Genomic DNA, 16,821 nt, shown 5'->3' with positions numbered 1-16,821 from the left:
ACTATTAACTGTTCTAATTAAACTCAATGCATGGTGCCATATGTCATTATGGGGGAGTTCTAAATTTTTTTTTAAAGTGCGGGCTACATTGCTTATCATATCTGACTTTCTAAGAATAATATTATATTTGAGTTGAGGAGGCTATTAATCAGATTTATCTTAGATAGAGCTTTGAGTCGGATTGCTGAGATTGCTCACCAATTGTTGATTGACTTGGCTCTAAGGATCTCAAACTCTTAAAACTCTCCATTTGCTCATGCAGCAACCTGTAGGATATTCATCCCTTGAATCCTCCAACCCCGAGGTACTTTAAGGTCAATTTTGACAGTAATGTAATGGAAAGTAGAGCTGGAGCAAGGTTTGTTATTGATCGACAGAATTCAAAATTGATGGCCGGGGGTGGCAAACATCTCTTCGATCCACAGTATCAAATATTGAGCTATAGGTGATATGGATAGGCATCACTTACGTAAGGCTGACCTTGAGTGTAGAGTACTTGATCATTAAGGGTGATTTAGCCATTAGAATGGATGGTTTCGAGGTTTTAAGGGCCAATGCTAGTCTCCGACTTTTGCATGACATCTGGAGGATGCTGTAGGACTATACTTCAGTAGTCATTCAGCATATTTTTTGTGAGATGAATAGTGCAGTTGACTTGGTCACCTCTTATATTACTGAGTACTCTGGAGAGTGGTTTTGGATAAGCATGAGAGCCATACTACTGCAACTATAATGATATTTTATTTTTTAACTTTTTTAGTTGTATTCATATTGGATTTGTATGAGTACTCTATCTAATCATAAAAAAAAAGTGGCACCATATGTTGCTATGGAGATTTTTAAACTCTCATTTCATGTATTGTATAGATTTTATATCTTTACATATGTGAGTAGATAAAATATTTTTTTTCTTTTGAATAAAAGTAGAGAAAATATTGATGAATGCACTTTTTATATTAAACATTTGAGATTTTTATTATCACTTCAATCCTGATGAATTAGTATTGTGATTGAGGTTCAATAATTAATCATTTGATAATACTAATGTCTCTGCATAAAATTCTTGGCTCTACCTTGTAGACCTCATCTATCTTTAATTATCTAATGACAACAATTATAACTTTTAAGTGATTAGATATTGGGCTGACATTGATGGTCTAAATATCGATAAGACTAGACATAAGTAAGAACCATTGAGAATCACTCTTATTTATTAAAATAAATCCCAAAATGATGCATCCAAATTATAGCTATTTTTGTTTAAGATGATGTAATAGTAAGGTATTTGCCTTATTACATATTAATTTGTTCATCATATTATTTACATCATATTTGGATCATTAATTGTGATTTAAATGCCAATACACCAAGGGAGGAGCAGGCTAAAATACTAAAGCAATAGGCTTAGTGAATGTGGTATAGATGAGAGAGGCAAGAACTATTGACCTTAGATGAAAAGGGAGGTGATTGTCATGCATAATAAGTTTTATGGCACAAACCAACAAGTATTTATACTTATCTTGCCACTATCTAGAACATGGAAGGACTGGGATAGTTACACCTATCTTACCACTACCCATATCACTACCAGAGTATAGAAAAAATACTCAAGAGTATAGGAGTATAGAGGGAAGATAACTATCGTATGTGACAATAGTAGACTATATGGTACAACCTAGCAAGGATAAATTAATATCAAAAATTAAGTAGTGACCTCTAACCTAACAGTTAATAGGAGCCACCTATAAATATCAAATTATAATATTGAGAAAAGAATCTTTTTGCCGATCAATGAACCAATCTATTCTTATCTTTATATTTATCTTTATGCTTTTGCTTTTAATTTTCTAGTATTACTCTAATTTACCAGTACAAGTAATAGCAGAGTACTTTGATCGTAGTTCTGATCTTATCTTTCTTCCAAATGAATGGCGTGATAGTAATAAAAGTACTTGAAAATTAAGACATCTGGACCTATGTTACTCTCATCATCTTTTAGTTATCCTATTTTTGACTAATCCAATGCTAGTTGTATGCTTGTGCATCTACCCAACATAAGCCACAAGACTTGCTACCCTCTTCCCCAGTGAACAAGTTTTTTTGGCACACCCATCTTTAGATAAAAAGAGAGTCGGAAATATGTTTTTGGCATACACAATAGAACACAATCATATAGCTACCATCATACTACTACAAAAGGAGATTAATGAAGCCATTGCAAGTAAAGAAGCCACTATACTAAGGCTACTAATAAAGTGATACATTTTATCTTCAGTTTCAATGGAGAAATAGATTGATAAACTTATTTCTATTAGAAAAGCCAATACTATTGGTCACATCATATTCTGATATTTATTATTTTGATGTATACTATAGTGAAATCAGTTAATTTTGTCTCTATGGCAGATAAATCAGCTCATTGGTTATTACATCATGAAAACATCAAGATTGGTGAGAAATTTGATTATCAAGTTATCAAAAGAAAGCGACCAAATTTTATCTTGTGGAGCCCTTGGAATCTACAAACTGAAGCAATTAGAAAGAGATCCTATAGATAAATGCAAGAATAGATTAGACCAAACAAGCAACCAATGATGCTTCAATCAACATTAGGTCGATATTTGATCCTGAAATGAGCTTCAACCATCCTGATCTGCAAATGGTTGTTAGGACTAATATCGGTGGAATTACATCTACACCAATCCCTTCTACAAAAGATAAATATCCCTTAGTAGTAATAAATGGAGGACAATAGTTCAACTAACTTATGATGTAGCTCATCTCCATCTTGAGATCTGGGGACCAACCACTCCAGTGGATAGCCCATCTGCTTGTCATCAGCAACCATGTATGACAAATCTATATACCGAGAAGCAACCTATTCAACTGTATCCATCAAACCCATATGCTGGAGGGCAAGTACAGTAATGGATCTCACCTCCACCAGATCCTTTATAATTTCTACCTACTGCTCAAGTTTGAATCTTGCCTCTATTAGATCCTTCATAGTCTTCAAATCGATCAAGTTGAATAATATCCAAGTCTAAAAATTACCTTACGGATGTGATATTAGATATATCCCATCATCCTTTTGACTATTAGTTGATGAGATATGGTGGTCAAATACTTACATCATATCCAGTCTAACAACTGTTAGGATTTGATGCCTCGAGATTCAGCCCACATTGAGCCCACAGCGAGGTTCGCGGTGAAAAACGGAGTCCAACGAGACCAAGATCACCTGAATCGGAGCTCGGATGGAGGAGATACGAGCTTTTGAAGTCGGCACGAGAATCGAGGCGGCAGAGGACCACCGGCGACCGGCGGCGGGCGGCAGCCGCGCGGCCACAGGCGGCGGCGCGCGGGACGTGCGTCCCAGGCCCGCGTGGGATGCGGGACCCAGGCCTGCACGGGACGCGCGACCCAGGCCCAAGCCCGCGCGGGACGCGCGACCCAGTCCTGCTGGCCCTTGCCCCGGTCCACCGTGGACCGGGTGGTCCACGGCGCGGTCTGTGGACCGCGTGGGCGTTTCCCACGTATTTCTCGCGGTCCACGGCACTGTTCCATGGACCGAAGCGCGATCCAACGGCTCAGAGGGCTCCCGGTCTTGATCCGACGGTCCAGGGGATTTTTTTGGCTTTGTTTAGGATTCCTAATCCCTCTCTAATCAAGGTTTAAAGTCCGTTTAACTCTTTAAAAGACCCTGTGAGGTAACAGAGAGGGTGTGGTTCATATTTCTCGCCGTACAAAGGCCGTACGACCCGAGAGAGAGGCGGACGCACTGTGAGAGAAGGAGCAGGAGGCTCCTGGACAGCGGTCGCCAGGCTCTTCAGGGGTTCAGGGGGGTCTCCAAGAGAGAGAGAGCTTTTGTGAGGGAAACTTCATGTGAGAGAGAATTGGGTGTACAAGGGTTGAGGGTGAGGTCTCCTCTTGTAAAATTTTCTTTTCATAGTGAAGTTTGTATGCCCCGTGGAGGCGAGCCCTTTTGTGGCTGATCCACGTATTTTGATTGTTTTTTCTTTTATTTTGTTTCTTCTTTCTTCCTGTTGCATCGCGTGGTACTGAAAGGATCTTGGGAGGTGGTGTCCTGGCCAGACATCCACCCAACAAGTGGTATCAGAGCAAGGCGGTACAAGGACGCAGATTGCAGTGGTGGTGAGCAAGACTGAAGATGGAGAAAACAGGAACAATCAAGATGGAGATCAACCAGTTTGATGGTAAGAGCAATTTCTCCTTGTGGCAGGCAAGGGTGAAGGACGTGCTTATCCAACAGGGGTTGATCGAAGCTCTCTTGTACGATGAGAAGCCAACCACCATGGAGGTGCAGGATTGGAAACGGCTACAGATGCAGGCGGTGAGTACAATCCGCATGTACCTGGCGGATGAGGTGGTGATCCATGTGCTGTGCGAGACTTCTCCGACGGTGCTGTGGTCGAAGCTTGAGGAGTTGTACATGGCGAAGTCTCTCACCAACATACTTTTCCTCTAGAGGCAGTTTTACCAACTGCGGATGACTGAGGGACAGAGCGTGCAGTAGCATTTGAGCCACTTCCAGAAGATCCTCACCGACCTTCTCAGCGTTGGCGAGAACGTTGAGGAGAAGACCAGGGCGCTGGTTTTGCTGGCGTCGCTTCCTTCTTCGTACGAGTCTTTGGTGACTGCTCTTCTAGTAGGGAAGAGCACTATCAAGATGGACGAGGTCACCACGGCGATACTCTAGAACGAGGTTCTCAGGAGGGAGAACCCAGCTTCGAGCTCAGGTGTCGATAGCTCAGCTTTGGTGACTTCTGGAGGTGCAGGAGGCAGTAGACGGAGCGACAGGAGATCGCATCGAGGGCGGTCTAAGTCCAGGAGGGACTTGAGCAAAACCAGGTGTTACCGGTGTGAGGAGTTGGGGCATCTAGCCAGAGATTGCCCTCAACTTAAAAATCGGACGGTGGCTGCTGTAGCGACGGCCGGCAGTGATTCAGATGGAGATGTCCTGGAGATATCTGACGAGGTATCTACTTCTTTCCAGCAGTGGATATTAGATTCTGTATGCCCCTATCATGTGTGTTGCAGAGAGGAGCAGTTTGACTCCCTGGAGAACAGTGAGGGCACTGTATATCTGCCGGATGGATCGAGCTGTGCGATCAGAGGCATTGGGACGGTCAGCTGGAGGACACATGATGGTGCAGTGAGGAGATTGGGGGAGGTCCGATACATACCCGATTTCAGACGGAATCTTATCTCACTTAGCAGACTGGATTCGAGAGGCTACAGGACGGTAGCTGGTGGAGGAATCCTGAGGGTGCTACGCGGCGATAGGATTGTGCTGGAGGGAAAGAAGGGGAGCAGAGGATATTATTACCTGGCAGGGAGCCCAGTGCGAGGTGGAGCTCCAGGAGGCGAATCGGGCACGAGACAGGAGACTCGGGAGGACGAGAGGCGACGTCGCAAGGTAAGATTCTTATTGCCGCAGGATGATGCCCCGAGCAGGTCTCAGGTCAGGAGGAGCACAGCATACGACGGAGATGGGATCGAGCAGCCTGGCTCGACTCCCATGTCTGCCCATCCATGATCAGCAGGCGATTGCCCCAGGGCATGGGGGCGAGGAGATCCAGAAGCTCTCGAAGTTTGGAGGAGGCCGAATATCGAGTCGAGGTGGAGATTGTTAGGATTTGATGCCTCGAGATTCAGCCTACATTGAGCCCACAGTGAGGTTCGCGGCGAAAAACGGAGTCCAACGAGACCAAGATCACCTGAATCGGAGCTCGGATGGAGGAGATACGAGCTTTTGAAGTCGGCACAAGAATCGAGGCGGCAGAGGACCGACGGCGGGAGGCAGCGGTGCGGCCACAGGCGGCGGCGTGCGGGACGTGCGTCCCAGGCCCGCGTGGGACGCGGGACCCAGGCCCGCGCGGGATGCGCGACCCAGGCCCAAGCCCGCGCGGGACGCGCGACCCAGGCCTGCTGGCCCTTGCCCCGGTCCACCGTGGACTGGGTGGTCCACGGCACGGTCTGTGGACCGCGTGGGTATTTTCCACGTATTTCTCATGGTCCACGGCACTATTCCGTGGACCGGAGCGCGATCCAACGGCTCAAAGGGCTTCTGGTCTTGATCCGACGGTCCAGGAGATTTTTTGGCTTTGTTTAGGATTCCTAATCCCTCTCTAATCAAGGTTTAAAGTCCGTTTAACTCTTTAAAAGACCCTGTGAGGTAACAGAGAGGGTGTGGTTCATATTTCTCGCCGTACGAAGGCCGTACGACCCGAGAGAGAGGCGGACGCGCTGTGAGAGAAGGAGCAGGAGGCTCCTGGACAGCGGTCGCCAGGCTCTTCAGGGGTTCAGAGGGGTCTCCAAGAGAGAGAGAGCTTTTGTGAGGAAAACTTCATGTGAGAGAGAATTGGGTGTACAAGGGTTGAGGGTGAGGTCTCCTCTTGTAAAATTTTCTTTTCATAGTGAAGTTTGCATGCCCCGTGGAGGTGAGCCCTTTTGTGGCTGATCCACGTATTTTGATTGTTTTTCCTTTTGTTTTGTTTCTTCTTTCTTCCTGTTGCATCGCGTGGTACTGAAAGGATCTTGGGAGGTGGTGTCCTGGCCAGACATCCACCCAATAACAACTATGATCTAAAGGCTAATACAATAAAGGAGCAGGCTAAAACACCAAAAGTGCAAGCCAAAGTGAATATGATGGTGGCTAAAAAAGGTAAGAACATTCACCTAAGAAGAGAAGGAAGATTATTGTTATGCATCTTAGGCCATTTGTCACAAACTAATAGATAGTTATACTTATCTTGCTACCACTCAGAACATAGGAGTGAGATAGTTATATTTATTTTACCACTAACCATACCGCTACTCTGAACATGGAAAGTATAGTACAACTACTCAGGGTATAGTAGTAGGAGGAATATAACTATCATACCACTAACCATATCACTACTCTGATCGGCGTGTGGCAGTCCACCAGTATCGAGTTCTGCATTAATTTCACTTTAGTTTCTTCTTGATATCAGATTCTACTGTCTCTTTGAAGGTCTTGGTCGATCGACAACACCTTACTCTGTGTTCTTTCAAGTGGGGGCAAAATTATTCTCTGATTGAGCTTTGTTACTAGTACTAAATCTGAATCAAATTCCATTTGTGTTCTATTTGTGATTGTGTTTATGATTTGCCTTCCAATGTCGACTACTATGGACTCTCCAAACTCATCTGAGCACTCTCCTGTGATTAATACATCTCTAGCTAGCAATATTCCAATGAGTAATGATAGCATTAATCTCTCAATTGCCCCAATAAAACTAACTGAATCAAATTATATGGTGTGGTCAGCGGCTGTCAAGATATATATTGCAGGTCGTGGTAATGTCGGCTACATCAATGGACGAGTTGTTGAACCCTCAGCGACTAATCCATGATATGATACTTAGTTGATGGAGAACAATTTGATAATGGCATGGATCATTAATTCAGTTAGTGCAAAGATTCAGAGAATCATTCTTCGAAAGAAAACTGCTCGAGAGATGTGGATGTTTCTAGAGGAGACGTTTGGGCATAAGCAGGACACCGTTTGCATCTTTCAACTGACCTGCGAAATTCATCAGCTTCAACGGAGAGCTTAACTGTTACTACCTACTTTGGTGCTCTTCGCACCAAATGGGAAGAACTTGATTGCTACACTATTGATGATTGGGCGTGTTCAGCTGGTTAAAAAAAATTCTGGGACCACAAGCAGCAAAATCGAATCTTCAAATTCTTAGCCAGATTAAACTCTGAATATAAGGGGTTGAAGAGCCAAATTCTTAACCTCGACTCTCTTCCTTCACTTGAACAAATTTATTACAAAATTTTGGACGAAAAGGCATGAAAAAAGGCGATGACCCCTTCACATGTCATATCTTCTACTTCTCTAATTGGAGATCACTCTGCTCTGACTTCTAGTTCTATGGGAGGTCATTCTAGCAAAGGGTACGAAAGTACTAAGAAAATCAAGATTTGCAGCCACTGTAGGGAGAATCATTCTATTGACTTCTGCTGGGAGCTTCATTCTAAGAAAAAGTTTGTAAAGTTCAAAAATAACAAGCAAAGCCAACCCACAAGCAGTAATGCAGTAGTGGTTGGAGGGATCACTCCTAATCAACCAGATAAGGGGACAAAGAGTGAGATGGTGAATCTCTCCGTTAGTGACTTAGCTTGTCTTGAGCGTATTCTCTCTCAGATACACACCTCTTCATCCACATCTCCTGGTGCTTCTATGGCTTATGTGAATAGTCCTTTTGGTGATAGTACAGGTAGTATGGCTCTCAATGTTACCTCTCCCTCCTCTCTAGCTTGGGTGTTAGATTTCGATGCTACAGACCACATGATGGGTAACTTTAGTCTTTTTTCTTCCTACATCTTTGGATCGGGGCAAGAGAAAGTTACTGTTGCTGATGGCTCTCAATCCACAATTGCTAGAAAGAGGATAGTTCAGTTAATAGATAATTTTACACTTCATTCTACTCTTCATGTTCCTGACATGTCTTTAAATCTGCTTTCTATTGGTACTACTACTGAAGATCTCAATTGTGCCGTGATTTTTTTTCTCATTATTGTGTCTTTCAGGATCTGCAAAGGAGGTGAACGATTGGGAGTGGTCATAAGATTGGTCATCTTTATTACGTTCAATCCAAGCAAGTTGCTACTTTTCATACTAGAGCTGGTCCTGGAGTTGACACCAAACTTGAGCATATCTACCTTTGGCACTGCCATCTTGGTCATCTTAATTTTCAATCACTTCATTTTCGTTTCCCAACTTGTTTTGTGGGGTTAGTCGTGAACTCTTAAATTGCAAAGTTTGTCAGTTATCTAAGCATTGTCCAACTTCATTTTCATATTCTATGCATAATATTTTTGGCTTGTTTGGCTTAATTCATTCTGATGTATGGAGACCTGCAACTATTGAATCTTCGGATGGTCACAAATATTATATTACATTTACTGATAGTTACTCACATTATATGTGGACATATTTACTTAGGTCTAGAGAAAAAATCCCTTGCATTGTTCAAATCTTTTGCAAAATGATTCTCGCCCAATTTGGAAAGAGAGTCAAATTTTTTTGCTTTGATAATGCTCCAGAGTACCTTGCTCATCTTCTTGTTACTTTTTTTCAAGATGAAGGTATTCTCCATGAAACTTCATGTGCCTACACTCTTCAACAAAATGGCATTGCCGAAAGAAAAAATCGCCACCTACTAGATACGGCTTGCATGCTCTTGTTTTCCCACAATCTTCCAAAAAGGTACTGGGGTGATGCCATTCTTACTACCACATATGTCATCAATTGTATGCCTTCTCATACTCTTGGTAATAAAACTCCTTATCTTTTCTTGCATCCTAAAAGACCTCTTTTCTCTTTACCTCTTCATGTGTTTGGGTGTCTTTGTTTCATCCATAATTTTGCTCCAAAAAGATCTAAACTTGACCCTCATTCTATCTAAGGAATCTTTCTTAAGTACTCTTTTACTCAGAAAGGTTATAAGTATCTTGAGCCTACAACTGGGCGTAGGTTTGTTACTAAGCATGTTATATTCTTTGAACATGAATCATTTGTGCATTGTGGGAACTCTCTTTAGGGAGAAATTCATAATATGGTGGAAGAGAGCTTTCCTATTTCTATTCTCACTTCTTCTGGAGATATCCATAGAGATGAAAATCAGGGGGAGAATGGAGGAGATATAGGGGCTACTAATGAAGGAGGCCATACTACTGACCATTCTCAAGAGGTTGCTGAGTTGCAAGATCCTTATTTTTCACCTACAGCTGATGTTTCTACTCAAGATAATCTTAATGTTGAACTTGACATACCTATTGCCTTGAGAAAAATATTTAGAGAATGCACTAAACATCCTCATTCTAAGTATCCTATTGATCAATATGTCAGCTATATTCATGTTTCACCCTCACATCTTGCTTTCCTATCTACTATCTCTACTTGTCTAATTCCTAGTTGTTTTACAGAGGCTAGAAAGGACCCCAAATGGAATCAAGCTATAGAAGAAGAAATGAGAGCCCTTAAAAACAACAATACTTGGGAGATTATTGATATTCCTATAGGAAAGCATGTGGTGGGCTCTAAATGGATGTATACTATCAAGTACAACTCTAATGGCACTATAGTAAGATATAAGGCAAGACTTGTTGCAAAAGGCTTCACCCAAACATATGGCATTGACTACAAGGAAATATTTGCTCCAGTTGCAAACTTGAAGTCTGTCCGAGTGATCCTATCCATTGCTACTCAATACTCATAGAATCTATACCAGATGGATGTCAAAAATATATTCCTCAATAAAGATTTGAAGGAAGAGGTTTACATGCAACCACCATCAGATTTTAATATTGAAGAAAAATATTGTAGACTAAAGAAAGTATTGTATGGATTGAAACAATCTCCCCGAGCTTGGTTTGATAGATTGTGGATTGTCATGAAAAATTTTGACTATATTCAAGGTAATGCTGATCATACTCTCTTTGTGAGGAGAAATGAAAATAAGGTGGTTGTCCTAATGGTTTATGTTGATAACATGCTTATCACCAGAAATGATGAAGTTGAAATTCAATTTTTGAAAGACAAGTTGAGTTCTGAATTTGAAATTAAAGACCTTGGTCACTTGAAGTATTTCTTAGGAATAGAAGTTGCAAGGTCAAATGAGTGCATCCATTTGTGTCAGAGGAAGTATGCTCTCGATCTTCTTCGAAAAATTAAGAAGCTTGGGAGTAAGCCAATCAAGACTCCCATAGAAACTAATCATCACTTATCTATCATAAATGAGACTCAGTTCTGTCATGAAGAGAAGGAACAATATTAGCATCTTGTAGGTCAACTCTTATATCTCACTCTTACATGACCTGACATCACTTATGCAGTAAGTATGGTTAGCCAATTCATGCATGCCCCTACCACTGCCCATATGAAAGTTGTTGATAGAATTCTAAGGTATATTAAGGGATCTCCAGAAAAAGGGTTGATATATAGGAGGAATGATCATCTCACTCTGAAAAGATTTACTGATGCTGATTGGGCTGGATCGGTTGACGACAGACGCTCTACTATAGGCTATAGTGTGTTTCTTGGAGAAAATTTGATAACTTGAAGTAAGAAGCAATCCACATGTACTCGCTCCGGTGCAAAGGCTGAGTATCGTGCTATGGCCCATGAGGTTGCTGAACTTCTATGGATATGAATTCTCTTAAAGGATATTGGTACTATGGTAGAGTCTACTGTGAAGTTGTATTGTGACAATAAGACAGCGATCAATATTGCAAACAATCCCGTCCAACATGATAGAACCAAGCATGTAGAAATTGACCGTCATTTTATCCGAAAAAAGATAGACATTGGAGAATTATGTTTTCCATATATCAAATCATCTAATCAAGTGGCAGATGTTCTTACGAAGGGACTCTCCAAGTTTGAGTACTCACAAGCTCTAGGCAAGTTGTGCATGGCAAATATCTATGCACAACTTGAGAGGGAGTGTAGAAAGAAGAAATAAAAAAGATAGATTTTTGAATTTGAGATCATGACTGTTATGGTCATATCAGATTTGTGATCATGAGATCATGGCTATTATGGCCACATTACTACAAAGATTTCAGGGGTCAAACTTATCATATTTTTTTGTAATTTTTTAAATATATTTATTTTTGATACTATACATGTTTGGATATGCTACCATAGTAGCCTTTCTTTTTTGTATATTTATAGATATGTATCCATGAAGTTAAAGAGAATAAGAAATATAGAATTTTCTTTCCCAAACACATTTTTCTACAGACAGGTATAATAATTCCGAGAGCCTATAAAGCAATAGATGGAATACCACTAGTCAACCTTGATACAAATTCCACAAGCTTGACACCATGCCAATCTGTGCGTGTGCGTGCGTGCGTGCGTGTAATGGCATCAGAACTATATAAACCAAACCTACATTTACCTAGCTTAGAAATTAGAGGCTGGAGATTGAAAAATGCAACTTAAATTACAAATTAAAAAGGTAGGTTTCTTTTGAAAAAAAACAGTGAAGGGAGTTTCATTGGAACGAAAAGGGGATGTTCTGTTGTGGCACCACTGTCTGAAACACTAGATCTTAGGATGGATGTCTGCAATAGCATTGGATTCTCTAAAGTACAGACAGCCAAATGCAATCTTAGTACTTGGGGGTTCATTTCAGAATATCTAGTGATACAAACAACTGCAAGTGGCCCTACGGCAGAACCGATCACATGGGCCAAGTCAAATCATAACAACCATTTACAAAAGCCACGACGATGTTGTTCCTGTTCTTGCTAGATAATTATATGGGTTAATACCCTGTTCAACCCATTGTTTAATATTGAAAGATTTCAAAAGTCTTCACAACATAAGGGAATTTTCTTAATTTAAAAGAACAATAGGCAAAGTTAGTTAAACTGAGCAAGAACTCAACATGGATAGAAGGTAAGGAAACCCCAAACTTTTGCAGAAAATAACCACTGGTACTCCTAAGAAATTCTATTCAATTCAAGGGATGGACATATCAATATACAATCTTTAACACTAAGCTACAAATCTACAACTACCTTGCGAAACAAGAAATTTCGAAGATGCAAAAACAGCCAAGGAAGCATAGTTTTAGCGGCTTCAGATTTCGTAAGGTCATCAAACAAATTCAGCTGTCTTTTCTATGCAGCCATGGCATCATAACTGTAAACAAAAGAAAGATGATGAAGTCTGATTAGACATGTGCATAAACAATGGCACCACAACCACATCCAATTGTAGAAAAGAAATGAAATCTAGCTAATTTTTTACATGCTTAACAACTCCATCTTAGGACACATGCTGAAGGTTTTGCAATTGATTCGATCAATTTTCAAAGAGATACATCCAAAAACGTATAGGAGAACTGCTATTTGATTGAACAACATGCTGGGACGCGTGCAGAATAAAAAATTTCAATGTTAGGCACACAACTCCATTACAAGACCAAAGTATATTTAAATGTAGAAATATGCATCTTAAACAACTGTAAAAACTACAATAATTCAAAATTTTTGAGCTTGTTGTACCTGATGGACAGCAACTTCTAGCAATTCAAATTTCTTCCAACATATACAATTATTAGTGTAAACAACATGAAACTAAATGGCTCCCAACATCACCATACTACAGACTAGAATGAATCTGACAGTCATAGCAGACTTTCTGTCAAAGACAATCAGTCAAAGTAGACCAATATGAGTACCTTAATGGCAAAACTGATTAAATAAGATGTGATAAAGCTACTTCATGGCACCGTAAAGATGAAACTTTGTATTTGGTGAATCATGATCGCAATTCATCATACTAAGTTAAATCACAATAGGTCAAAAGGACAAGTTGAGCAGTATGACCTGCCTGCTAAGAAAATGAGAATGAAGAAACAGGGCATTCAGAATGTGTTACAATAATTTGAATTGTTCACTTAATTCTGCATATACCGGTTATCACTATAAAGCCCAGTTGAATTAATGTACCTTTCTAACTCATTTTACCACAAATGGATAGTCTCAACAATAAAAGAAAGACCTGGTAGAGCAGTATAAACATGTATAAGAAATCCAAGACATCAAAAATGCTGGACAACCAACGAAAAAAAAGAACAGCACAAGATAGCTTTCTGGAACATTTACATGATAATAACTAAGTTCAAGTTGCATTGTACATATTGCCATGCCAGAAAAGCAAGAGTTGGACTTCAGTTTGCAGCCTCAACCTTCATTCTTTTATGTTTCAGAGAGACAGTGAAACATATGGTTCAAAAGATTAAAAGCAAAATATGCAGAGAGAACGAGCTTTTGATCTATTTCCTGCTAAACAAGCTCCTCAATTTCCCTCGTTCTAATCGTTCAAGTAGCTTCTTTGCGCCAGCCACATCCATCTCCGAGAGCTTCTTAAGATACCCGATCGCCCCATACGAAATCATCATCTTCTTGCACTTCTTGCTCGAAGAGAGTAACAAAAGGCAAGACACTGCATACTTCTTTGCCGTATTCTGAGGATTGGCATCGAGCAACTGAACTAGATTGGGCACGCTCTTCTCATCCTTCCTAACCTCCCTATTGTTCTGTGGGCAGCTTATCAAGCTAGCAATGGCCTGGGCAGAGACCTCTCTCGCACCATTCGTCGTGCCCTCGAGCATCTTCACAAGCAAAGGAATGCAACCAAATTCCCCAATCAGTCTCTTCATGTCCATCGAGCTGGAAATCTTACAAATTGTAGCCGCCGCCGCCTGCTGTGCTCCTAAAGACCCATCTTTCAGCACATGAACCAACCGAGGAAGGAGGCCGAGCGAAACAAGACTGTCTGTCGAGACCGAGGCCACCAGATTCCTCAACGCACCCACCGCAGATTCCTGCGGCAAGGGCCCGTCAAGGTAGGCCAGGAGGCTCCGAATCCCTCCTTCCGACACGACGGACCTCCTCAAAATGTCATTACTGGATGTCAGATTCTGCAAGCATTCAGCTGCATACTCCTTCGAGCCTAACACAATCCCACAGTCAAGAAGATTGATCATCACTCTAACAATTCCCTCCTCAGCCAGAGCCTGCCTCACTTCGGGCACGGTCGAAAGGTTCTTCAAAGTACCGGCAGCCGCTGTCTGAGAAATGGAGTCACCAATCTGACAGAGCTCGATAAGCGGGCGAATTCCACCATGTCCGGCAATGGACCGAGCAGTGTCGACGGACATGGACAGTCTTTGGAGGGATATCACCGCCTTCTCTCGGCCGACCAAGCTTCCAGATTCCACCAGCCTTATCAATGGGTGGAGCACCCCTTCGGAAACCAGCAAATTCTCGCAATTCCCCGATTCGGCAAGCAAACAGATCACAGTGACAGCCTTCTCTCGAATCTTGGGGGAGGTCGCAGTGAGGAGCTGCACAAGAGCGGAAATATTGCTCCGGCCGAGCACCGCCATGACGCTCTTCTCGTCGTCGCTCATCGCCTCCATCAGGCCATCCAGCGCCCGGTGCTTCGCCTCGGCGTGCCCAATCTGGAGGCGAGCGAGCAATTCGCGGAGATTCCAGCGGACGGCCTCCGGCTCGCCGTTGCGCGCGGCGGCGGGAGGCATGGTGGCCTCACCGAGGACGCCGGTCTTGACAAGGAGGCCGCAGTCGCGGAGGTTGAGATCAAGCTTGCCGGAGAGCGCGTCGAGGTCGCTCTGTGTGCGGAGCTTGCCGGCGGGAGGGTCGCCGGAGAGGCAGCGATCGGCCAATTCGATGGCCTCCGCGAGGGTGTCGGCGACCGACTGGAGCTGCTCGCGGCAGAGGGCGTTCTTGGCGAAGCAAGGGTGGCTGGCGAGGTCGGACAGGCATGGTGGGATGCGCTCCAGCTTGGAGATGATGGCTTTCCACCGCCCGGCGAAGCCGGTCGCCGTCCGGGCCTTTTGGAGGGCCGTGGGGACCAGAAGTTGGGCCCGGGCGAGCCAGTGCTCGGCCGATCCGGCGCCGGAGATGGGATCGGACTCTTCCACCATGGTTTCCTGGAGATGATCTGCTCCAAATTATTTGACAAGTGGAAAAGGGTTACCAACAAAGAGAGGGAAGAAGATTAATGACGAGAAAAGGGGAGGAAGGAATGGTGGGATTAGTTGGCGATAGAATATTGGAATAGGAGAAGGAGCCAAGAGGTAATATCCGGCTTCAGTTTCTGAGAATCTTCTCACTTGGCTCTCGGAGGGGATCGTTAGGTGAATTCGATGTAGGAAACAACCAAATCATCATCAGTACCCAAATGATGGTGGGGCGACTAGCATTTAATGAGCCCAGTGGAGGAAAAAGATGGATGCTTGCGAGATTATAAAACATAAAAATTCGAAAAAATTATAAAGTCACAAGAAAAAGAAAGCAATGGAAGAAAAGATTTTTTTTTTTTTTTTAAAAAGGAGAACTTAACTGCTTTTAATCGCGTTCGTTTTGAAAAGCTGGGTGTTGCGAGTTGAAAAGTTAAAAAATAGGCGAGTTTTACGTTGATAACGACGGGAAAGTTCGCGATTCGATGCGCGAGGGTGGAGGAGTTGCGGCGTCGCCTTTTGGAAATGGAGGGGTATTATGGTCATTTGACCGCATCTGCTTCCGAACTGTCTCCGCCGACAATGGATCGAGTCCCCGAGCACGGGCGCAATCGAAACTCGATGACGAAAATACCCTCGATATAGACCGTCAGTGACCGCCCCAGGAAGGAGGGCAATTCGGACATTTTAACTACCGCTTGCCCCTCACAGCCGGCCGAACGGCACGCCAGAGAGCCGGCCGGAAAACTGAACGATTTAAATTAGCTTTGAAAGCGGGATTTTTTTTTTTTTTTTTCATATCATTATCAAAATCTCCCCAAGTCGAAGTCAGAAAAATTCGGTTCAAAGATTCAGGAAATAGCTTCGTCTCCTAAGGATAGTTCTCTTAATCAAGAAGCGTGGCCAAAGGTTGCAACTTTGGCGATCGTTGCTTCGTTTCTCTTTTTTTCAAAGCAAGGAACAACAAAGAGAGAAGGAGAAGGAAACTCTCTTCCTCTTCCCTTGAAGTAGAAGCGACGAGAAAACGGTGACAAGCACTAAAGAAGAAGTCCTTGGAACGCCGATCTCCTTTTCGTGAAAGAGATAAGAAAAATAGAGAAAGAGGCGGAGAGAATTACCTCGCGATTCAAACCTCGACTCTTCGCATTCGAATCGCCTGTCAGCTTCTTCTACGGAAATGGAAGGAGGTGACCACAAGGGAATGGGGGATGTCTTTTTGATTTTATTCTCGCTAATTTTGTTCCCGTTCTTAGAACGGAGA

General features: G+C 42.7%; 1 protein-coding gene across 2 annotated transcripts; it reads right to left on the bottom strand.

Moving 5' to 3' along the window:
* Window positions 1–13,639: 13,639 nt before the first annotated feature.
* On the bottom strand, window positions 13,640–16,821 carry LOC105054594 (uncharacterized). 2 transcript variants are annotated; one of them, XM_010936139.3, is made up of 2 exons: window positions 16,679–16,821; window positions 13,640–15,541 (listed from the first exon to the last, which is right to left on the bottom strand). In XM_010936139.3, exon 2 carries the CDS (start codon window positions 15,522–15,524, stop codon window positions 13,851–13,853), a length of 1,674 nt encoding a protein of 557 aa, XP_010934441.1. In that variant the 5' UTR covers window positions 15,525–15,541; window positions 16,679–16,821; the 3' UTR covers window positions 13,640–13,850. The 2 variants fall into 2 exon arrangements, with proteins under 2 accessions (XP_010934441.1, XP_073102900.1); XM_073246799.1 differs by having other exon boundaries at window positions 13,640–15,530; window positions 16,679–16,804.

The sequence above is a fragment of the Elaeis guineensis genome, chromosome 12 (genome assembly GCF_000442705.2).
Source record: "Elaeis guineensis isolate ETL-2024a chromosome 12, EG11, whole genome shotgun sequence".
In the NCBI taxonomy this organism is placed as follows: Eukaryota; Viridiplantae; Streptophyta; class Magnoliopsida; order Arecales; family Arecaceae; genus Elaeis; species Elaeis guineensis.
Note: the sequence above shows the minus strand (reverse complement) of the source record. Positions and strands in the feature narration are given on the sequence as shown.